Source organism: Eschrichtius robustus, chromosome 13, assembly GCF_028021215.1.
Source record: "Eschrichtius robustus isolate mEscRob2 chromosome 13, mEscRob2.pri, whole genome shotgun sequence".
NCBI classification, from domain to species: domain Eukaryota; kingdom Metazoa; phylum Chordata; class Mammalia; order Artiodactyla; family Eschrichtiidae; genus Eschrichtius; species Eschrichtius robustus.
Window position 1 is genome coordinate 10,360,537 of NC_090836.1, and position 23,900 is coordinate 10,384,436.

General features: G+C 42.9%; 1 protein-coding gene across 4 annotated transcripts in view; it reads right to left on the bottom strand.

Annotated features, from left to right (window-relative positions):
• Positions 1-435: 435 nt before the first annotated feature.
• The window catches only part of DUSP16 (dual specificity phosphatase 16), an 84,808-nt gene continuing 61,343 nt past the window's right edge, over positions 436-23,900 (bottom strand). For all 4 annotated transcript variants that reach the window (XM_068559887.1, XM_068559888.1, XM_068559890.1 and 1 more), the window contains 3 exons: positions 12,906-13,065; positions 7,751-7,874; positions 436-4,208 (listed from right to left, as the gene is read on the bottom strand). In XM_068559887.1, coding sequence (XP_068415988.1) covers positions 3,041-4,208; positions 7,751-7,874; positions 12,906-13,065 — 1,452 coding nt within the window. In that variant the 3' untranslated portion in view covers positions 436-3,040. The remainder of the gene's footprint in view (positions 4,209-7,750; positions 7,875-12,905; positions 13,066-23,900) is intronic.

The window sequence follows — 23,900 nt, forward strand, 5'->3', positions numbered from 1 at the left end:
ACAAGCATTATGTGACACTTGGCATGATGTACATGGCAAGGATGGAGAACAGATCGTTAAATAACTACTCTCCCTCAGTTTTTCCTATAAGGATTATAAAACCGTCCACATATTACATTAAAATGCACCACAAATGTTTACCTGGTCTTTTTTCTTCCTACCTTATACCTAGTCTGGTTTTAGTCAGTCACCAAACCTGAGGTCATCGGAGGTTTCTACACCACGGTGTGCGTCTGGCGTACACATGAAAGAATGAAGGCGATGGCCGTAGACTGTTAGCGCCTGAGCGTGTTCCCTGTGAATGATGGATCCCGTGACACAGCTGATGCCTCCGGCGGGAGGACAGCAGGCCAGGTCCCACCAAGGCCTCCTTCACCACTCGGACATGCTGTAGAGAGAGGTCCTTTCTCATATTTATGTATAAACAGGTACCAGTTTTGATTTTATTTCATCATATTAACATTCATGACACATCAGAATGAGAAATGCACAATTCAACCATTCAACAGCTTGCCTTACTACAAAAGAACACTATATTCATATTAAACATTTATACAGTCTTCCCACCTAACTTTACAAATGTCCTAAACCATTTTCCAGCATTTCTCACGTAGAAGTCTAGTTCTGTCGTATGAAATCACCATCTGTATCACCTGGTAGGCTCCAGGGCTCCCCCTCGGATTCCACGCGGCAAAGAGTCAGCTGCCGCCCTGCCCGGCCCTCAGCCTCCCACGTGGCTCGGGGGCTGGCCCAAGAGGCTGCCCCTTCGGCAGGGCAGTCTCCATTCCAAGGGCGGATTACTCGACGTTAGTGATCAAGGACCAAAGGGTGTAGCACAGGACCACATCGGTCACAGGAAGGAAGGGGACCATGGCCAAGAGAAATCCCAAATGATTCCTGGAAGGCCAATTCCGCCCAAAGATCGCATTAAAACCAAGTCCCACAACCCTCCTGAAACATACAGCATTGGAGCCATTAATTTCATTTCTCAAAAATGTTCCACAGTTGTGACCAGACTCTGGAAGCAGGGAGCTGTTACACGTTTGGTGCGTGTGTACATTAACACATCAAAAATTACTGTGTGAAACCTTGATAATGTCTGATTACATCCAAAATTTACATGTATATAGAAAAGCTAAATCACTCTTAACAGAACTTTTCCAGTATGGTAACAACGCACTCCCTACGCAGTTTACTCTCTCCATTTTATACCCATATCATAGCCCATTATTTGTGCATAACCAGTTATGTTCTATGAAGCTCATAATCGTCACAATCAAGTCGGTTTTGAATCATGTCATTCTATGCTGGTTTTAGCAGTCACCATGGGAAACATGAAGTCACATCCAACTCACAGGACTGTCCATTTCTCACACGTAGAAAAACCTGAGATATGAGTCAGCAACTAGCTACACTTACAGTAAAGAACAATGCTAACACCCACCCACCACCCTAAAAAAAAAGCTGCTGACGTGAATTAAGGCTTCAAAACAGGACCAGACTGTCGCTGACGAAACTCAAGCCCGTAAGTTTAAAAGCAGGTAAGCACTGTCACTTGTGTACTTGTTCTAATCACCTCCTCTTTTCAGCTTCCAGGATTGATTCCATAGTGATTGCAGGTCACGGACTGAGACCACTTGGTCCCGCTCCACTCTGATATGTCCGTTCTACTAAAAAATGCTGGGGTTAGTTTCTGAGAACAGCTTGGCTGTGTCTTTCCGCTCTGCTTGCAACGAAACAAACTTCAACCACCTTCTCCTCACCTTCCTACACTGTTTATCTCTGAACATTCGTTGCTTACCAAAGCCTCTCTCAGCCCTATCAGTATGAAAGTCTAATTATAGAAATACCACCTTGGTCGCATGCTAAGGGAAGAAACCACTGAGAAAATAACAAGTTTCCTGCGTCTCCTCAGCAACTGTACCTTCACTAATCCTTCCACGGTTTTCTGCCTCCTGGTAGTTTCTTATGAAATTCTGCCTTACCGTTCCATCTTCCCAAAACGCATCTGCGCGATGAACCCGAAATGGAAGCTGTCTAGCGCGGCTGAGGACGTGACGGTGCTGCTGCGCTGCTGCCGAATAAATTCACGTCTGGCTTGAAACTGACCTTCATTGAAAGGGTTGACAGCCCCATCTCGAACAACTCTTTGATTTATAAAGAGGGAGGTAGACTTGTTTAGCCTCCCAGCCTTAGCTTAAATCATGATGCTGCCAGATTCCTGGCTGTTCAGTTGATCCTAGATCGCTTCCTTCCTTTCTTCACAAAGCTGAGAAGAAAGAACAAATGAACGCCCTCCATCCAGGCCCAACTGGAAATGTGTGCAGAGACCGTCTGCATTGGTCTGAAAGGGGTGACTAGCTACCTGCCTGTTCACAATGCCTAGAAAACGGGCCACCAAGCCTGGTAGTGGCGAAAGCCCCGACTTTCCGTCTGAGGTACTGGGGTTGCTCTATAGTAGATCTTGGCAAGGCCCCTAATGGTCGGTCAGCAGAACGATGCTCTCGCATCGCTCGGCTGTCAGGTGCGCGTGGGTGTGTGAATCAGCTTTGGATGTGGTCATTTCTCTTGGATTTACCATTAGGTTCTGTTCCTAATAGGTTCTCCCCGCCCGACCCACAGGCTGGCTCAGTCTCAGCGCTAAGGTGCACTATGGAAGGGACCGGACAGGACTAGTATTTGAGATCTCTCTTTGTAGCACGACAAGAAAATGGTGGGCGCTTCTGTCCTCTGACACCAAATAGAACTCGATTTAGTAAGAACGAGAGGATGTGCAGTCCACTGCATGGAATTGTTTCATGTGCCTGGGGGGAAAGCTAGCCTCTGCCCTTCCACTTGTGTTGAGAGAAATACTAGCTGCTCTCTCAAATGCAGATGTTTGTTAGAACAACGGTGTTGATCCATGTTTTGCTTTTACACCATAGCTCCATTTTCCAAAAATATATATGTATGTACATATATATATTTCAGATTTACAGGGAATATTTTTTTTGTGAACGAGGAAAAAAACTGTCCATAGAAGTCACAAGTGTCTTTCTTCTCAGGAGACCTCGATGATTTCCATGCTGCCTGAAAAGCTCGACTGGCTGCCCACCTTCCCCAGTTCCTCCCGCGACCGGTTTTCGGACATGATGCTCTCGCCAAACTCCATCTGGCAGCTTCTGCGTTTGAACTGCTTCTCGAAGGGACTCTCCTCGTGCCAGCTGCGCCGGGAGTCGGCCCTGTCGCTGGGCTTCTGCCGCCGGCGCACGGAGTGGCCCGGGTCGCCGCCGCAGGCGGGCAGCTGGCCGCAGCTGAAGGCCGGGGGGCCGGCGTGGCCTCCGTAGACGGCCGAGGCCGAGTAGAAGTGAGTGGGCTCAGGGGCGAAATACCAGCTCTTGGCCAAGGAGGGGGCGGAGGGCTGGGGGGCCAGGATGTCCGAGTGCCAGCCCTCGAGGCCCAGCCCGGCGGCGGCGGAGGGGGCCAGGTGCTGCTGGCTGGCCGAGAGGCCGAAGAGGAAGCGGGGCTGGCAGTGGTCCTCCACGCTCCCGCTGCGGGGCTGGGGCGACAGGAGCGGCCTCCCCGCGCGGGGCCGCGCGCCCTGGCCCTCGGGGGCCCTAGGAGGCTGGGGACCCCGGGGGGGGCCGGCCTCCTCCCGCTCCGGGCTGGCCTCCGGCGTCTGCTCCGACACCTCCCGCACCGGGGAGAACTGGCACGGCTTGCCGGCGCCCTCCAGGGCGGAGGAGGGCTTGTAGGGCTCCGGGGCCGCCTCCGGGGAGGAGAGACCGCGCAGGGGCGCGGCCGCGCCGGCCGACGGCGACACCGCCTTGATGTCCAGGGAGAAGGAGCGCTTGAGGCGGCCGCTGTCCTCCCGCCGGTCCGCGGGCAGGTGGAGCCCGTTGAGCGCCTGGACCAGGGGGCCGTCGTCGGGCGGCGAGGGCTGGGCGGCGGGGGGCGCAGGCCGGGGCCCCGCCGCCTCCGGGGGAGCGGCGGCGGGGCGGGCGCGGGGCGGCCCGAGGGGCGGCTGGCCTCCCTGCCCGCCCTCCGCGGGGATGGGGACGGGGACGGGGACGGGGACGGGCTCGCTTGGCTTCTCCAGGTGCAGCAGCTTCAGTTTGCTCTTGGGACCCGCCGCTCCGGTCTGGCTCTGAATCCTCTTCTCGTAGTCCAGCAGCTGGCCCAGAAAATTGAAGTTCGGAGATATAGTAGGTCTTTTTTCTTTCACAAATCTATGAAAAGAGGAAAAACCCAAAAAGGCTTGAATCTGACGACTACCTGTTATCGTTAATAATGTTATTAAGCTACAGCAAGTGAAGAGCTGAGACGGAATCATCAGAGAGACCCTCCCAAGACCTTTGTCAGGTGGCTGGTTTAAAACTTCGGGCAGAGGGTCAAGGAGGAGAGGAGGGCCTCCGCATCGGGGAGCTTTACAGCCTGAGCCCGGAGGTGCTAGGAAGCAGGGGGCCAGGCCCCCTAAAGTTCTAGGTTGAGCCTCCTTATTTTCAAGGACCCAAGGCTTCCAGTGCAACTGGTAAGAGATGATTCTTGCCTCACCGCCTGGGATGACACCGCTCCCCCCACCCCCCCGACCGGCGCTGCCACCAGAAGCACAGCTTAACAGCAGTGGGTCACCTTCAGCCTCCCAACATCAAAGGCCCCACAGCCACTTCAAGACGTTGCACATTTTTAATTAACGATCAAAAGAGAGAGTATCAGATGGCCAGGGCATCAAAGCACACACTTCCGAGTTCCTTCCCTTTGGATTCAGTGTGACAGAATAACCAGCTACACAGTGGTCTCTGTTAAGCACTATGCTAATGCACTAAAGAGAGTATTCTCTCATGCAACAACTCTCAAAACTACCCTCTGTCAGGTGGGTGTAATTACCCCCATCACAGAGATACAGAGAGTCCTTAGGTGACTTACCCCAAATCACACAGCTACCAAAGGATGGTGCTGGGATTCAAAACCAGGTCTAGGGACCTCCCTGGTGGCGCAGTGGTTAAGACTCCGCGCTCCCAACGCAGGGGACCCGGGTTCAGTCCCTGGTCAGGGAACTAGATCCCACACGCATGCCGCAACTAAGGAGCCGGCAAGCCGCAACTAAGGAGGCCACCTGCGCAGCTAAGACCCAGCGCAACCAAGTCAATATATATTAAAAAAGAAAAAAACCAGGTCTGATGTCGGGGTTCATTTCTGTAACCACCTTGTTTAAAAAAGAGTCATCAAGGGATCAAAACTAGTAATAAACAGCTTTTATGTTTCATTGTAGAAACAGAGACTCTTTAGAAATAGTAGATATATTCTTTAGTGGCCCCTGACCCTTAAGACACTTCTCAGAAGATGCAGGAGCGCAACTACACTGAAAATTTGTATTTGAATCAGGAGGAAAGAGAAAAATCAAAAATAAACTCCTTGGAAATCAGTCACCTAAAGCAAATTAATGAAGCCAGAAATAATTGCCTCAACTGTGACAAGTTTAAATACAGGATCCTCGTGATGAGACCTCGTAACAGGATATAAGGGTGGCTTCCCTGCTGGTTTCTACTGGGTGCAGGAGGACCTTAGGGAGAAGCCAGAGTGGAGGACGAGAAGTGATGCGGACACAGGGAGGACCTGCCTCCTCAGTTCCTTCCTCAAGTGAGAAGCTGTTCAGGTAGCTCATTTCTTTTTTCCAGATTTTCCAATTTTAGAAGAAAGTCCAATCGTTACAGCAGGCCTGGCTCCACGTGCCTATATTTATTGATCCTTTGTCACACGCAAGCTAACCGCCTCTATCCAACAAGATACACAGAGGACTCCGATTCACGCGTCCCTGAACACAACCCCAGTCCTTGGTGCTGCTGTCGCTGGCTGCCTTCTGCCTGGAGAAAGGGGGGTGGAGGCAACCCACTCCAAATTATACACTTCAAAATCTGGGCAACTCTATGCACAGCCACATGCAAATCAGGTTAGAGCACACCCTCACTCCACACACAAACATAAACTCAAAATGGCTTAGAGACTTAAGTATAAGACATGACACCATAAAACTCCCAGAAGAGAACATAGGCAAAACATTCTCTAACATAAATTGTACCAGTGTTTTCTTAGGTCAGTCTCCCAAGGCAATAGAAATAAAAGCAAAAATGAACAAATGGGACCTAATCAAACTTACAAGCTTTTGCACAGCAAAGGAAACCATAAATAAAAAGACAACCTATGGACTGGGAGAAAATATTTGCAAATGATGATGTGACTAAAAAGGGCTTAATTTCCAAAATATACAAATAGCTCGTACAATTCAATAACAAAAAAAAAAACCCAATCAAAAAATGGGCAGAAGACCTAAATAGACATTTCACCAAAGGAGACATACAGATGGCCAATAGGCACATGAAAAAGATGCTCATCATCGCTAATTATTAGAGAAATGCAAATCAAAACTACAATGAGGTATCACCTCACACAGGTCAGAATGACCATCATTAATTAAGTCTACAAATAATACGTGTTGGAGAGGGTGTGGAGAAAAGGGTACCCTCCTACACTGTTGGTGGGAATGTAAATTGGTGCAGCCGCTATGGAGAACAGTATGGAGGTTCCTCAAGAAAACTAAAACTAGAGTTGCCATACGATCCAGCAGTCCCACTCCTGGGCATATCCCCAGACAAAACCATAATTTGAAAAGATACATGCACCCCTATGTTCACAGCAGCACTATTCACAATAGCCAAGACATGGAAACAACCTAAATGTCCATCAACAGATGAAAGGATATAGAAGATGTGGCATACACACACACATACACACATACATACAATGGAATGTTAACCATAAAAAAGAATGAAACAATGCCATTTGCACCAACATGGATGGACCTAGAGATTATCCTACTAACTGAAGTAAGTCGGAAAGAGAAAGACAAATACCATATGATATCACTTATATGTGGAATCTAAAATATGACACAAGTGAACATATCTATGAAACAGAAATAGACTCACAGACATACAGAACTGACTTGTGGTTGCTGAAGGGGGTGTGGGAGAGGGAAGGATTGGGAGTCTGGGATTAGCAGATGCAAACTATTACATATAGGATGGATAAACAACAAGGTCCTATTGTATAGCCCAGGGAGCAATATTCAACATCCTGTGATAAACCACATGGAAAAGAATATGAAAAGAATATATGTATGTATAAATGAATCACTTTGCTGTATAGCAGAACTTAACACAACACCGTAAATCAACTATGTACTTCAATAAAATTTTTTTAAAAATCTAAGCAACTCTAGATTGCAGGAAATTCTACTCAACGAATGGAGTTTGACAATTATTTGGTTTTATACTTGCATATATTGGGATTTTTCCACAGTGAAAGAGACACAAAGTCTGAAGCACGGTAGGAATTCTATAATGAGTATTCTCCTGGAGCGTTTCTTTCTCATGTGTAAATTAGAACAAATGATATTTCCCCAACTAGGCAAAGATATAAACTCAAGTAACAGGATGGAGATCTCTGTATTTGCTCTTCCTTAAACTTAAAAAGTAGCTGAGGATGAACTTGATACATGTGAGGGCAGAATTAGTGCTAAATGATAAAAATGCATTTTTCTCCAGTCTTTGAAAAACCATTTAAAAATCCAGTCACCTGTAAAGAGTGTAACTAAAATCATCATGATCTGCTTTAACGTGGTCACCACCACCCTCTCCCCACCCCCTCCACGTCTTCTCATGCTTCAGGTCAAAGGAGAAGCCAGTCTCGCAGGGCATGTTCCTGTCCTCACCTGTAAGCTTCATCCAAGGACATATCCATCCTCTTCATGATGTAGGCGATGGCGATGGTGGCAGAGCGAGAGATCCCTGCCAAGCAGTGCACTAGGACACATCCATTGGAGGCTTTTGCTTTCTCTGTATGAGTCAGATTCAGAAAGGGTCATTAATGAAATCTTATTTCCATTTACTCACACAATGTCTTTCACCTGGCAACTCGAAGTAAAGCCCATCTATGTACCTATTTTTCCTTTCAATATTCTTTTAAGGAGGTAGGGGAAGATGATTTCCCCACGATTTACATATAGAACAATGAAGGTCCACATGTGTTAATAAACAATGTGTCCCTAACTCAGTTTGCCTCTTATTCAGTACTTTTCACCATGTATTTTTTACATTATTTTAATAACTTTCCCTGAGTATAAATCACACATTGTGATCACGTGATTCTACTTGTTTAGTGTAGAAAACTTCAGAAGTACAGAATAGTATAAAGAAAATAACATCAAAAATCCTAAGATTTAGCTAATATTTTGTTTACCTATGTTGTCTGATAGTTAAGTTTTTTTCGAATTACGTAAGAGAGACATTTTTTTCCAGTTTTGAGATATAATTGACATATAACATTGTACTTTAGGTGTATGACATAATGATTTGATATATATGAGCAATTAAATTAAAAAATTTTTTTTCATTTTAAACATATGCGACACACGTTAACTGTGTAAAAAGCAGGGAGGTGGGGACGGGGAGAGACTTCATCACAGTGATACCACATCACGACGCAAAGAGACACCAAGTCAAGCAATTTGTAAAATGCCGACTCACAGAATCCACCTTCCTATAATTTCCCTATTTTTCTCTGGGAGACTTTTCTGTGTGTCATAAAGTGGCTCACTTAACTTTACTTGCTGAATTTAAGAAGAAGCCATGTGTGTACCATGAATCAGTTTCAGTAGGTCACCTTAATGAGGACCAAGGGAACTCTGACCTCTTCCTTGATATCCAGGAGATACTGTCTGACTGCGTCTTGCTAATTCCCCATAACATGGTAGAAGGACTCGTGGACACTGTTAGAACCAAGAACCAAGGAAATTCGATCGCACGGTACTGCCATCTTTCACTGTAGGTGAGCTTTAAAAGCTTTCTCGTGGACATGGATGAAGTTATCCCACAGCCTGGAAGCAACTACCATTTTAGCCAGTACAGTGACTACCTTATATCTGAACAATTACGTATGTGCTTACCCTTTACCTGCACGCTGCTGCCATGAGCTAAATTCTTCCCTTTTCATCCTTGTTTTCATTGATAACTACCAAAAGTTTACCAAACCTTATGTTAAAGTTCTTGTAATTAACAAGGTATCCAGGGAATCTGCTCTGGCAGCTGAATGATACAATATACAATACAATAACACTTCAATCTCACCACCTCTGTTATACATATAACAAATTCCCAACATATAGGACTTATTGTTTGTTATGTACAAAACACCATAGAGCTTTAAGGTACTACATGAACAATCAAGCAGCTTCCCTTTAGACAGGGAAATCAAACACAATAAAACAATAACAAACGAACACAAAACAACATTGAAACAAAGAAAAAAGGACACGCTATACAACCTAACAGTATATAAACACATGTACGTAAAGTCCAAGCCTTCCTGGGCTACACAGCTCTCTTCCTCCTCGCAACTATTCAGTATTTAGCCTATACTACTGTTAGTATTTCCTCTTTCACCTTGGCTGCTAAGAAGCCCAAAGCTAAGGTGTTCACTCAATTTCAAGAGATAACTGTAATTCAGATTTTACTGTGCCTTTCCTAGTCCCATATTACCTGGTTCTTGCCCTTCTGTCCCACTTTAATGGGTACGTGTGTGCATGTGTGTTATCTTTTGAGCCCAACCTCTTACTGTAAGCTGCTTCAAATTCTTATTGGAAGGAGGCTGGCTTTAAATATTTTTTTTAATGTTGACAGTACTCTCTCATCATTTTTAATAATTATCACGAAACTAGACTAGGAGGACCAAGAAGGGTCTTGCTTCTAACACTCCCCCAAAGGGTTTAACACTGAGCACACAGTGTGAACCCAGTAAATACTGGCTGGCTGACCGATACATATTTTAAAAGGTAATCTTTATAAAAAATTCGAAAAAGGCTGGAAGGAAATAAAGCAATGATAACAGATGTGTTAGGATGTTGAGGTTACAGGTTTCTTTTTCAAATGTTCCGCGTGGTACTTACACTGTTTTTACAATTACAGCTGCTTTGATGATATATTTTAAAAATCAAACTAAAAAGTGATTATACTGAAGTGGGGTTCATTAGAACACATTTCTTGGCAGAACTGAGTGCTAAACTGAGTCTCTTAAGGCAAAGGAGGTAATACCTGTCGGCCTGGTGGAGAGGAGAAGGGAAACATTTGAGAAAGACCCACGGTGGGGCTGGACAACCACTCAGAAAACAGCCTTGGCTGGTGCACGCTGGGCGGGAAGTGACCGGAGAGGAGGGGTCAGAGGTGGGAAGCAGGTGTTGGAGAGTCTGGCTAAGGACTCGAGGCAATTAAGGAGCCTCTGCAGGTTCCTGAATAGGGGGCAACAAGAAGGCACTGACGGGGAAAACTGGAAATAAAAAAAAGCAGGTTGCCACTACAACAATCCAGGAATTAAACAAGATGTATCTATTTTTTCAATTTTATCTGTTTTTCAGTTTTTTCTATTTTATCAATTCTAGGTTAAAAAAGAGAGAGAGGATAACAAATGAAATGGGTTAAGAGGGAGTCAGTGACAGGGAGAAGTTAAAGAGGCTAAAAAGAAGGAAGAAATAACAGAGGTGACAGAGTACAGCTCTAAGAAAAAACAGAAAAGGACTTAGATAATTTTTAAAATAAAGCTACTATTTATTAGAGCCAATTATGCATCAGGCACCTTGCAAGGTGTTTTACATGCATCATCTATTTCAATCCGAACAACATCCCTGAAAGGTAGAAACATTATCTTTAGTCTCCAGATCAGGAAACTGAGGAACAGAAGTTTTAGTAACTCACCAGGAATCACTTAACTGATAATCAAATACAGTTTGGCTCCAAAGCACATACTCTTAATTACCTCCCTGGATTGCCTACAGAAGCCCTGAGTTTGCGGTGGGTGAGGCGGAGCAGGAGCCCGTGCGAGCAGCCAGCTGGGCCGGGGGTCCTGGGCAGTGACTCGGGGCACAGACGGGTAAACGAGCTCGCCGCTGCCTGCGTCCACTAGGAGTAAAGGCAACACCCCATGAAAACTGCGTCCTTCCAACAAACCTTACTGAACAAACAAACTTATTGAAATTTAACCTGAATAATAAAAAGTATGAGCCTATAAGTTATTAAGTCCTGGTATGAGGGTATGTCTTCAAGTTATATTCTCTGCCATGACTAACCATAGCTTAAAACAGCCTGGACGAGACTAGCAACTGTAGTGAACATGGGCTGAACTCCACAGTGGGCTGGACGTGTTGCCCTGGATCGTCTGGGTGGGAAAAGGATGGTGGCTCTCACAGTAAACAGGGCCAAGCAAGTGAACTACTGGTAAGTAAAAATATCTTCAGATATACAATAAATCACGATACATATTTGAGTGGGTATTTCACCAACCAGCAACATGGTAAAATTCCTTTTGTAGGAATTAAAAGTGGCCAAGAGCTCCAATGAAAGAAGAAAGTAAGCTGGGGGCAAAGTTATTCATATTCTCTCTTTTCTACCAACCTCCTAAAGCTTAGACATTGTCATGACTTAACAGAATCAGGTTCTATTCTAAATAGATTCTGAAATCACACTTTTAGCTGAAATTAGAGCCAATCATCTCTGGATCAATGTGACATGCAATGGGAACGTTAACTATAACTGTCGTCTTTTAAAGAGGCAAACGTTGAACGATATGCTGAATATTTCCTAGAAGTAGAATGGTGGGAAGGATTAATTTGGGGAGTTTTGTTTGTGATTATTTTAATGTGAATTATCAAGCCATTTATCTTCAGGTGTTTCACAGAATGCATGCCAATTAAAGAGGAGACGACTTGGCAATCTGAAATCTTGAAAAAAAGAGATCTGTTTCAGAATTGCCCGAAGTCCCAAAAGCACTGTCTAGAAAATTCCTCTCGCAGATGAAAGGATATAGTGAGGGGCTTAATTTACATAGTTTCACTGTTTAAAAGGAACTAGTTCTTTTTTTTTTGAACTTTCAGTAACCAATTCAGAGTATTTAATTATGGATGAGGGTGCTCAAACTTGTGTGACTAGGGGGAAAACTAACGAAAACTCTTCACACGGACATCAAGAGTCACACCCTGTTATGCTGCTCAAGAGCAAAGAACGCGTCTCCTCGGTTTAGCCACTTTCCACCAAAACCACATTTCAAATACACATCATCGATTTCCTACCAGCAGACCTGATCCCGAGGCACCAAAATGTCACAACGGCGCCAGAAGCTGGGAGTCAGGGAGGCTCCAGGGCTGACGGGCCCAGTGAGCAGAACAAAGTACGGTCTGCACCAGACCCTGTCACAGACAACGCCAAGGAATGACCACATAAGTATTAGAGAGAGGGAGAGAGAGAGAGAGTGAGAGAGAGAGAGAGTGTGTGTGTGTGTGTGTGTGTGTGTGTTGGAATTTCATTAGATCCAATACTACTTGAAATTACTGGCACACGGACTGAGGCTTAGGAATCTTGTGACATAAAGACTTTAAATGTAATGGGATTTGTTTTCACAGGATTTGACTTTTCTCTGGGGAAAACATAGCAGCAAGGCAGAAACAGTTTAAGGAATGCCACCACAGTTTCCAAAAGTCTTTTATAGGATTTGACGAAGTGGGTAAAAAGTTTAATCCCAAAAGTTCAACCGATTTTCAAACACTTGCCAATACATAATCACAGATCCCATTAGGCTTAACCCTGGTAGTGTTAAAGTTAGTTAGGATGTCACAAGGCTAGTCCCTTAGGGATGTCATGGCACTCACACATCACCTTGGCCACTAAATGAGATAAGCAGCATCATGTGTTTTCAGACTTTTGAACTGTATGAAATAGGTTCCTTTTCTCTAATGAGAAAAAAAGGGGAGGAAGGGAGGCAGGGATATACCTCTACATGAGACTATAACCCAAAGGGCTTGTAATATTACTTGAGCTACTCACCAATGAAATCTACTGATTTGTCCAACCACGGCAAAATTTTCTCACAAAAGCTATCATTCACAGGCACTCGCAGGAAATGAGATTCAGGGATAAAGTCAGGCTTGGGACAGGTGTTGCTGGCATTTAACACATAACCAATCCCATTCTGTTGCATCAGCTCCTAGGGAGGGAAAGAGCAATTAAAGTAACTAATAACATACTAGCATGATCATTTTTAAAGAGAAAAGTTTAGCATAATGATTAAAATGACTAGTTTCCTTGAAACAATCAGACTACATTCAATCAGTGAAATCCAATAAACCTAGCACAATGACATGTAAAGACTTAAGTTTAAAGCAGAATCTAAAACTGAAGTATAGTTGATTTACAATGTTGTGTTAGTTTCAATTGTATGTCAGTGATTCAGTTATACATATATATATATATTTAGATTCTTTTCCATTATAGGTTATTATAAGATACTGAGTATTGTTCCCTGTGCTATACAGTATGTCCTTGTTGTTTATCTATTTTACATATAGTAGTGTGTATATGTTAATCCCAAATTCCTAATTTATCCCTCCCTACCACCTTTCCCCTTTGGTAACCATAAGTTTGTTTTCTATGCCTGTGAGTCTATTTCTGTTTTGTAAATAAGTTCATTTGTATCCTTTTTTCTTTTTAGATTCCACATATAAGTGATATCATATTTGTCTTTCTCTCTCTGACTCACTTCACTTAGTATGATAATCTCTAGGTCCAAACGTGTTGCTGCAAATGGCATTATTTCATTCCTTTTTATGGCTAAATAGTATTCCATTATATTCCATTATATTATATTATACTATACACACCACATCTTCTTTAACCATTCATCTGTCGATGGGCATTTAGGTTGCTTCCATGTCTTGGCTATTGTAAATAGTGCTGCAATGAACAGTGGGTTGCGTGTATTTTTTCAAATTATGGTTTTCTCCAGATATATGCCTAGGAGTGGGATTGCAGGATCATAAGGGAGCTCTATTTTCAGTTTTTTAAGGAACCACCATACTGTTCTCTGTAGTTGCTGTAACAATTTACCTTCCCGCCAACAGTGTAGTAGGGTTCCTTTTTCTCCATACCCTCTCCAGCATTTATTATTTGTAGACTTTATAATGATGACCATTCTGACTAGTGTGAGGTGATACCTCATTGTAGTTTTGATCTGCATCTCTCTAATGATTAGCAATACTGAACATCTTTCCATATGCCTGTTGGCCATCTTTGTGTCTTCTTTGGAGAAACGTCTGTTTAGGCCTTCTGCCAACTTTTTGACTGGGTTTTTTTTTTTTATATATATATATGTTAAGCTGTATGAGCTGTTTGTATATTTTGGAAATTAATCCCTTGTCAGTAGCATCGTTTGCAAATATTTTCTCCCATTCTGTAGATTGTCTTTGTGTTTTGTTTATGGTTTCCTTTGATGTGCAAAAGCTTTTAAGTTTAATTAGATCCCATTTATTTATTTTTGTTTTTATTTCCATTACTCTAGGAGACGGCCCGAAAAAGATATTGCTGCGATTTATGTCAGAGTGTTCTGCCTATGTTTTCCTCTAGGAGTTTTATGGTTTCCAGTCCTACATTTAGGTCTTTAATCCATTTTGAGTTTATTTTTGTATATGGTGTTAGAGAATGTTCTAATTTCATATTTTTACATGCAGCTGTCCAGTATTCCCAGCACCATTTACTGAAGAGACTTTTTCTCCATTGTATATTGTTGCCTCCTTTGTCATAGATTGACCATAAGTGTGTCGGTTTATTTCTGGGCTTTCTATCCCGTTCTGTTGATCCATGTGTCTGTTTTCGTGCCCAGTACCTTACTGTTTTGATCACTGTAGATTTGTAGTATAGTCTGAAGTCAGGGATCCTGATTCCTCCAGCTCTGTTCTTCCTTCTCAAGATTGTCTTGGCTATTTGGGGTCTTTGTGTTTACATACATATAAATCAAAAAAATTTTTTGTTCTAGTTCTGTGAAAAATGCCACTGATAATTTGATAGGAATTGCACTGAATGTGTAGATTGCCTTGGGGAGTATGGTCTTTTAACAATACTGATTCTTCCAATCCAAGAACATGGTATATCTTTCCATCATGTTGTGTTCAATTTCTTTCATCAGCGTCTTACAGTTTTCAGAGTACAGGTCTTTTGCCTTCTTAGGTAGGTTTATTCCTAGGTATTTTATTCTTTTTGATGTGATGGTAAATGGGACTGTTTCCTTAATTTCTCTTTCTGATATTTTGTTGTTAGTGTATAGAAATGCAACATATTTCTGCATATTAATTTCATATCCAGCAACTTTACTGAATTCATGGATGAGCTCTAGTAGTTTTCTGGTAGCGTCTCTAGGATTTTCTATGTATAGTAGCATGTCATCTGCAAACAGTGACAGTTTTACTTCTTTTCCAATTTGGATTCTTTTTATTTCTTTTTCTTCTCTGATTGCTGTGGCTAGGACTTCCAAAACTATGTTGAATAAAAATGGCAACAGTGGGCATCCTTGTCTTGTTCCTGATCTTAGAGGAAATCCTTTTAGCTTTTCACCATTGAGTATGATCTTAGCTGTGGGTTTACTGTATATGGCTTAATTATGTTGAGGTACATTCCCTCTATGCCCACTTTCAGAAGAGTTTTTTTTTATTATTATAAATGGGTGTTGAATTTTATCAAAAGGTTTTTCTGCATCTACTAAGATAATCCTATGATTTTTACTCTCCAATTTGTTAATGTGGTGTATATCACACTGACAGATTTGTGGATATTGAAAAGTCCTTGCATCCCTGGGATAAATCCCACTTGATCATGATGTATGATGCTTTTAATGTATTGCTGGAGTCGGTTTGCTAGTGTTTTGTTGAGGATTTTTGCATCTATGTTCATCAGTGATATTGGCCTGTAATTTTTTCTTTTTTTGTGATATCTTTGTCTGGTTTTGGTATCAGGGTGATGGTAGCCTCATATAATGAGTTCAGAAGTGTTCCTTCCTCTGCAATTTTTTGGAATAGTTTCAGTAGGATAGGTGTTAACTCTTCTTTAAATGTTTGGTAGAATTCACCTGTGAAGCTATCTGGTCCTGGACTTTTGCTTGTTGGGAGTTTTAAAATTACTGATCCAATTTCAATACTGGTAATTGGTCTGTTCATATTTTCTATTTCTTCCTAGTTCAGTCTTGGGAGATTGTACTTGTATCTTTCTAAGAATTTGTCCATTTCTTCTAGGTTGTCTACTTTATTGGCGTACAGTTGCTCACAGTAGTCTCCTATGATCCTTTGTATTTCTGTGGTGTAGGCTGTAACTTCCTTGTCACTTCTGATTTTATTGATTTGGGCCCCCTCCCTTTTTTCCTTGATGAGTCTGGCTAAACGTTTATCAATTTTGCTTATCTTTTCAAAGAACCAGCTTTTAGTTTCATTGATCTTTTCTATTGTTTTTTTAGTCTCTATTTCATTTATTTATGCTCTGATTCCTTTCCTTCTGCTAACTTTGGGTTTTGTTTGTTCTTCTTTCTCTAGTTGCTTTAGGCATAAGGTTTAGGTTGTTTATTTGAGATTTTTCTTGTTTCCTGAGGTAAATTTGTATCACCATAAACTTCCCTCTTAGACTTGCTTTTGTTGCATCCTGTAGGTTTTGGATCGTCGTGTTTTCATTTTCATTTGTCTCAAGGTATTTTCTGATTTCCTCTTTGATTTATTCAGTGATCCACTGGTTGTTCAGTAGCATATTGTTTAGCCTCCATGTGTTTGTGTTTTTTGCAGTTTTCTTCCTGTAGCTGATTTCTAGCCTCATAGCGTTGTGGTTGGAAAAGATGCCTGATATGATTTCAGTTTTCTTAAATTTATTGAGGCTTTAAAGCAGGATTTTTTAAGGGCAAAACAGGCTGTTTAGAAGATCACACATCACTAATATAGTAAATTCTCTATTATCTTCATTACTAGAGAGAGAAGTGGAACAAAGAACAGAAAATAAAACCACGACAGTTTACTATGACTTTCCCCTCCTTGGCAACTATGTAAATTTATTATGACCATGTTAGATGTAATCCCCAAAATGCATGAATAAGTGCATTGATTTACAAGATTTGGGAGTATGCTAGAATACTTTTGTTTGTTTGTTTTGTTTATTTTGTGCTACGACTTCAGAGTATATGCACACACAATGAGAACATTTTCTTCCCAAACTGAACATGCTGGTTGTTCTCTAAGATACAGTCCTAGGCCATCTTCTGGCTGTAAATACTCTCTCTGAAGGCTGACTCTGTTTCCGTAGTTTTAATTATCACCTCTACATGCTGATGACTCTTAAATAAATAAATACACATACACACACACACACACACACACACACACACACACACACACACACACCCTGTTTAATTTTTGACATGTATTTCCAGCTGCTTCCTGGATATCTCTATTTGGACGTTCCTCAGGACCTTCAAACTCAAAGTGTCAGAAACACAGTACATTCTCTTTCTCCCTTCTCTGCCTCAAATTCTTGCTTCCTCTCTGTAATCCAAAACCGGTTTTTGGTAATAACATCCACCCAGACACTTGAGCTAGAAAATGGGATCATTTCATCCCGTTTTTCTTCCTCACCACCCCCATCCTAATGTTGCCAAACCCTCCTGGTATCACCCCTCCCGTCCACCCTTTCTCTCTGTTCCCAGTCGCTGCTCAGTGGTAAGCCCTCACCATGGTAGCAAAAAAGCCAACAGGGAGCTCTTGAAGTTTGCAGTGTTTTCCTCTCCAGACAACAACTAGAGTAATCTTTCTTGTAATTAAACACGAGCTACGTGCTTTAGCCACACTTAGTTTCATCACGTCTCACTGCCTGCTCCTGTCCCGTACAACCTCCAAATCCCATCACATGTGCATCCCCCTTCCCCAATGTTGTTCACACCGTTTCTGAGCTCAGCAGGCCCTGTTCCTCTTCCTGATGACTCTTCCACTTTTCTACTTTGTTTAAGTTAACCTTACTATGAACCCCTCCTACTGGTGCATAATTAACCATTCTGTTCTCTGCCCGTCCACAGGACTTTGGACATGCTGTTAGTAAAGCACCGAGCACACTGTGTTATCATTAGCAGATTCACTCTTGTCTCTCCTATTAAGCAGTGAAGTAGTGAGATCTTGGCCTGATGCTTGCTTGTTTTTCTCCCTTCAGCACCAGGTACATAGCTGCACTCAGTACGTGTTTGTTCAGCTAACATCCCGTCCACCATTTTCCATTTTCTATACCACCCACTTCATTTAGTCATCCATTGCTGCCTCTCAGGAAATGTTCTTGGCCTGAAATCATTCTCTTCTAAGCAACTCTGGTCACGTCTTCCTTTTCTTGGAATGCTACCTCCTCTACAAATCTGTTCCAACTCCAACTCCCCGAAGGACAGTTGGTCATTTTCTCCCTATTTTAGCCTCCTGCCAACTCGCTCATCCCTTCATTTACCACATTCAGCGCAATAACTATATTGTTTTACAGAAAAGGTAGACTGAGTAAATCCAGATCAGGTGTGCAGCCCTCTCAGCTATCAGATGACAGAGTCAAGAAATAGCTTTTGGAGCTAGGCGAGCTTCTTAGAGTGACTGACCCTCGCCTTCCGAAGGTCCCGTAGGCTCCCGTTAGATCTCAGTGGTGTTTACAACTTTTAAACGTCTGTACACGAGCGAAGGTCACACTGTTTTCTACCACTGTCTGATCACCACAGTGTTTCCCACGCAAGAACGGCAGCGTTACTGGAGATAAAAGTCTTCCAGGGCTTTCTCATGAACGCTCCGTAAAGAAAGGAACCTTTTTACATTTCCTTCTCCTTTCCATCAACAGTGTGACAAAGATCTATTAAATTAAAAGTAGTCTGATAATAAAGACAAAGGAGTTTCTGAGGAGAGAGGCTGACGCGGGCAGCGTTACCTACTCTACACAAGAGACCACAGGCGATGCTCACAAAGGACAACACTAACGTGAGACAAGTCAGTAGTGACCATCAAATGTGATTTCCCCACACAAAGTCTAGAACAATGTACACTTCTGACAATTAGCCTAATAGTCTACATTCTGTAGAAATGACCACTTAAACCTAAATTCAATAAAAAATTTGTTGGGCACCTTTGCTACAGGTGCTATGTTATATTAACAATATACTACTATGGTACGTGGTACACATTAATAAACAACATCTAACATTTACTGAATGCCTACTATGTACCTGGTACTGTGCTAAGCATTAAATGGACTGTCTCATTTAATCCTCACAACCAACCTTTGAGATGGATACTATTATTCTTCTCATTTTTAAAATGAGGAAACTGAGGCTTAGGGAGTTTATGTAATGTTTCCAAAGTTATACAGCTAACAAGTGGTCCAGAATAGAAATCCAAATCCAAGCATATTCATCTCCAGAATCTGTCCTCTTAACTGCCATACTCTACTGAAGTTCTTTTTAAAGCAAATTAGATGGAGCAATAAAGTAACTGGCCTACATACAGACTTGCTTTTTAACCAAGTGAAGTAACAGAATATAAAGTTTTAATTGCATCCTTTTTCACCCTTTTTCACTGTAACCAGTTAGGAAATAAAGGAGCACCCCTCTGGGCATGGACTTCTCTGAGGAGACTCTCGGAGCAACTCAGGACACTTGATGGCTATTGGAGGAGACTAATCAGTCCTACTTTACCTCTTTTTTCCCTGATTGTCACCTCAGTTGCAGCCACGGGCATCACAGCGTGGCCCTGCTGCCGTGTTCACACTGGCACCTGCTGCTCCCGGCTGAGGCCTGGCTGCCCACGTGCACGTCCCCCAGCCTCACGCCGCTGCTGCCACGTGCCCAATGGTCATGGCCCGACGGAAAGGAAACACGAAAAAGGGGCAGTTCTGACCTCATGTAAGAGACATCAGTCATCCAAGCCTACAACGCTGTTTATGTCTCAACAATATTCTCCATATATAAAACAGTGTGCCACGAAAAGATGCATTTAAGTAGTAGCTTTATTTTAGATAACTGATGTAAGGGAGGAGGGGACATGAATGTGTTGAAATGGAGTGATAATAAAATAATTTAACCACAAAATGAAATGAGAAAAAAATGGTAGTTATACATCAGTGGAAAAAATGAGTTAAAAGAGGAAACCGTTAAAAATGTTACATATATACGTAAAACATTTTAACTCAAAACAAATAAATGTACATTAATTCACTGATTTCTGATGCAGGACCTTGGTTTTTTTTTAAAATAGGTTAGCTGATTGGAGTTCTTAAGAAAATCACAACCAAATGCATCTACCACTTACACTTTCCATTCTTTAAAGAGCAAGAACTAGTAAAGCAATAACTCAGTGCAGAATCTTCTAGATTATGACTGTCCTCTAAATATTCTACAGCTGCCTTCCCCTGCCTAGTAAGACAGAAAAAACCGTAGAGCAATCTGTCTTTCCTGAATCTTTTTTTTTTTGTTTAATATTTATTTATTTATTTGGTTGCACTGGGTCTTAGTTGCGGCAGGCGGGCTCCTTAGTTGCAGCTTGTGGGCTTCTTAGTTGTGGCTCGCCGGCTCCACAGTTGAGGCACACGGGCTCCTTAGTTGTGGCAGCATGCATGCGGGACCTAGTTCCCTGACCAGGGATCAAACCCCGGCCCCCTGCACTGGGAGTGCGGAGTCCCAACCACTGCGCCACCAGGGAAGTCCCTTTCCTGAATCTTCTGAAAACATTTCGCTTAGGTCATAGAAAAACCACTCTCTTTCCTCATTCATATGTCATCCGTGTATGCAATATTTTAACTAACGTACATTGTTATAATAACAAGTACATTGGCCTAAACAGGTCCGAGAGCAAACACAATTGTGTCCTGGTGAGCAGACTGTTCAAATGGGGTTAGTAGCCCTGCGACGGCCCAGAGCCCACTGCTGCTGGGAGATAGGCGTCCACCTGCCGAGGGCGGCAGAGCAGAAGGGTGGGTGGGTGGAGGGGCTGCAGTCAGCTGAGGCGTCACGTGACTGTCACGTGACTGTTCTGTTCCCTTCTCTCCTGATAATGTTTACGGCCGGGCATATAAGTGGCAGCGAGGGCATCTTACATCAATGTTCCTGACAGCAAGAACTGGGATGGAACTACAAGTATGAAGAAAGGGTTTGTTTTATAGAATCATGACTGCTTTTACTCAGAGATGGAGGTCTGTGACTTCCTACCACATTTTAAGGAATTTACGTAATTCATTCAGCGTTGTTTCAGTGTGTTGTGTAAAGTGTACACAACTCAATATTACTCTGTCCCGTCATTAAACATCGTAATCCTTAGGCTTCCAGAGAGCATTCATGCTGTTTAATATTTAGCTCAACTTTGTGCTCAGTCGGCTAACACATGCTTCCTACTGATAACATAATCTTTCTTCTCTGGCCTTCAAATATCCTTCCGACACCGTGGCCTCTGGGTTCTCTGAGCGCCTCACCTTGAGCACTCCCTCCCGAGGCCCAGTCTGGTCTCCGCCGTTACCAGTAACCATAACCTCACACACCGCGCTGCAGGACGCCACGTCCTTCCTTCCAGCTTACTGTCTTCCACCACCACTCCTGGCGCCCCTCAATCCCCCCAGGACCTCATTCAGCCTTCTCTCCGTCCTTCATCCTCATGACGTCTGTCCTTCCTTCCTGGCCCAACTTAAATTCTGTGGCCAGTCATTACAGAGTCGACCCTTGAACAACTCAGGTTTAAACTGTGTGGGTCCACTTATACATGGATGCTTTTCAACAGTAAACACTACAGTATTACAGGATCCACAGCTGGTTGAATCTGAGGTTGCAGAGGCCCTGCGGATGGGGAGGGCCGACCATAAACGATACGAGGATTAACCCCCGCACTGTCCGAGGGTCACCTGGAATCCCTCCCTCGCTTTCACCCTCAATTACTGTGTCCCTCCGTCACCTCTTCACACTCACTTGGCAAGATCACAGCCCTGGATGAACCTGGCTCGCCGCCGAGTCTGCACCTGCACGCAGGCATCTGAACGCGGCCCGAGAAGAACACTAAGCAACGCTGCTGCCGGGCCCCCTTCCGGTCACGCTCCTCAGCGGGCACTCTGTGCCCCTGGTCTTCACCTGGCCTCTAGCCTGGATGCCATTCCAGCCCTTCCCCGTTCTTTTCAAACTCTCCATATGTCCTCCCTCACCCTCTCTCTCTGCTCATGGATGATCTACACTGAGAAAACAGAAACAATCAGAAGGAAGTTTTGATAAACTTCTACCACCACTTTCCCTTCTGCCAGCACACGTGCCTCTAAACCCTCCTTCCTCCTGTTACTGTGGGTGAACTCAGTGTGCAGGACAAGCACACGGGCACCAGTCCCAGAAAACTGGGAGCCCGGCTCAGCACGTGACTGCTCACTACCCAAACGACCTTGGAGGGGCTACCTGACCTCCCTCAGCTTTAGTTTCCTTACCTGTAAAACAGGGCTAGTGATCTCTATTTTGTAAAGCTGTTATGAGGATAAAGTGGCGCATGATATACGAGTTTCAATAAATGTTAGTTCCCTTACTTTACCTTATTTTTAAAATAATAGTTTGTGGGAATGTAAACTGGTGCAGCCACTATGGAAAACAGAGTGGCGGTTCCTCAAAAAATTAAAAATAGAGCTGCCATCTGATCCATCAATTCCACTTCTGGGTATTTATCCGAAGGAAACAAAAACACTGTCTCCAAAAGACACATGCACCCCCTTGTTCACTGCAGCACTATTTACAAAAGTCGAGACATGGAAACAACCTAAGTGCCCACGGATAGATGAATGGATAAAGACGACATGGTATTATGTATACAATGGAATATTATTCAGCCTTAGAAAAGAAGGAAATCTTGCCATTTGTGGCAGCATGGATGAAACTTGAAGGCATTATGCTAAGTGAACTAAGTCAGACAGAGAAGGACAAATACTGTATGATCTCACTTACATGTGGAATCTAAAAAACAAACAGAAACTGAATTCATAGATACAGAGAACAGATTGGTGGCTGCCAGAGGTGGTGGAGGGGAGGGGTAAAGGTGGTCAAAAGGTACAAACTTCCAGTCATAAAACAAGCAAGTCATGGAGATGTAATGTACAGCATGCCGACTATAGATAATAATAGTGTATTGTATATTTGAAAGTGGCTAAGAGAGAAATCTTAAAAGTTCTCATCATAAGAAAGAAAAGGAGTAGCTATGTATGGTGGTAGATGTTAACTAGATTTATCGTGATCATTTAGCAATATATACAAATATTGAATCTTGGATATAATGTTACTTGAAACTAATATACTTGAAACTAATATAATGTTATATGTCAATTATATCTCAATTAAAAATATCTTATAAATCATATGGTATACAAATTATATCTCAGTAAAGTTGCTGCCCACCCCCCCCAGCCTGTAATGTATATCTTTCACTAATTCAAACTGTCCTCTCTCCTAATTGGCCTCAAGTAGGGAAATTACAGTGAATGTAGCAGGCTGGGTATAAAAAAGGGTTCAGTTGTAAAGTAGAAAAGATTACCCCCTAAGAAATTTAAAAATAGATTCTAGTTTCAAAACACAATTAAGAAAGTGTTCAAAAATAATTTTTGTGAGTCAAAAAATAAACCTTAATTTTACTGCTATGATTTGCATTCACTTTTTTTTTCCCTTTAAGTTTCCTTCTCCTAAACCATGAAATGAACTTTGCCCTGTAGTTGGACCAATTTCTAAATATGGGCTCTATGCTATGTTGATACAGACTGTGGAGTAATATATGGAATACAGCTTAATATACAGCCTTAATACAACTGCTCTGTTTGGTCAAGTTGCCCATGTTCATTTAGGCTGAGGACAGAGGTCCCATTAAATCACACAGGCACTGCAAATCTAGCTAAAGGAGTTGTAATTTTTCTTTCTGAAGTCAATTTAATGAGTGAGTTTGCATTTGCCACTCCCTTTGCCTTCAGAATTGACCTACTTCCTCCAGCCAGCCTTCCTCCGCC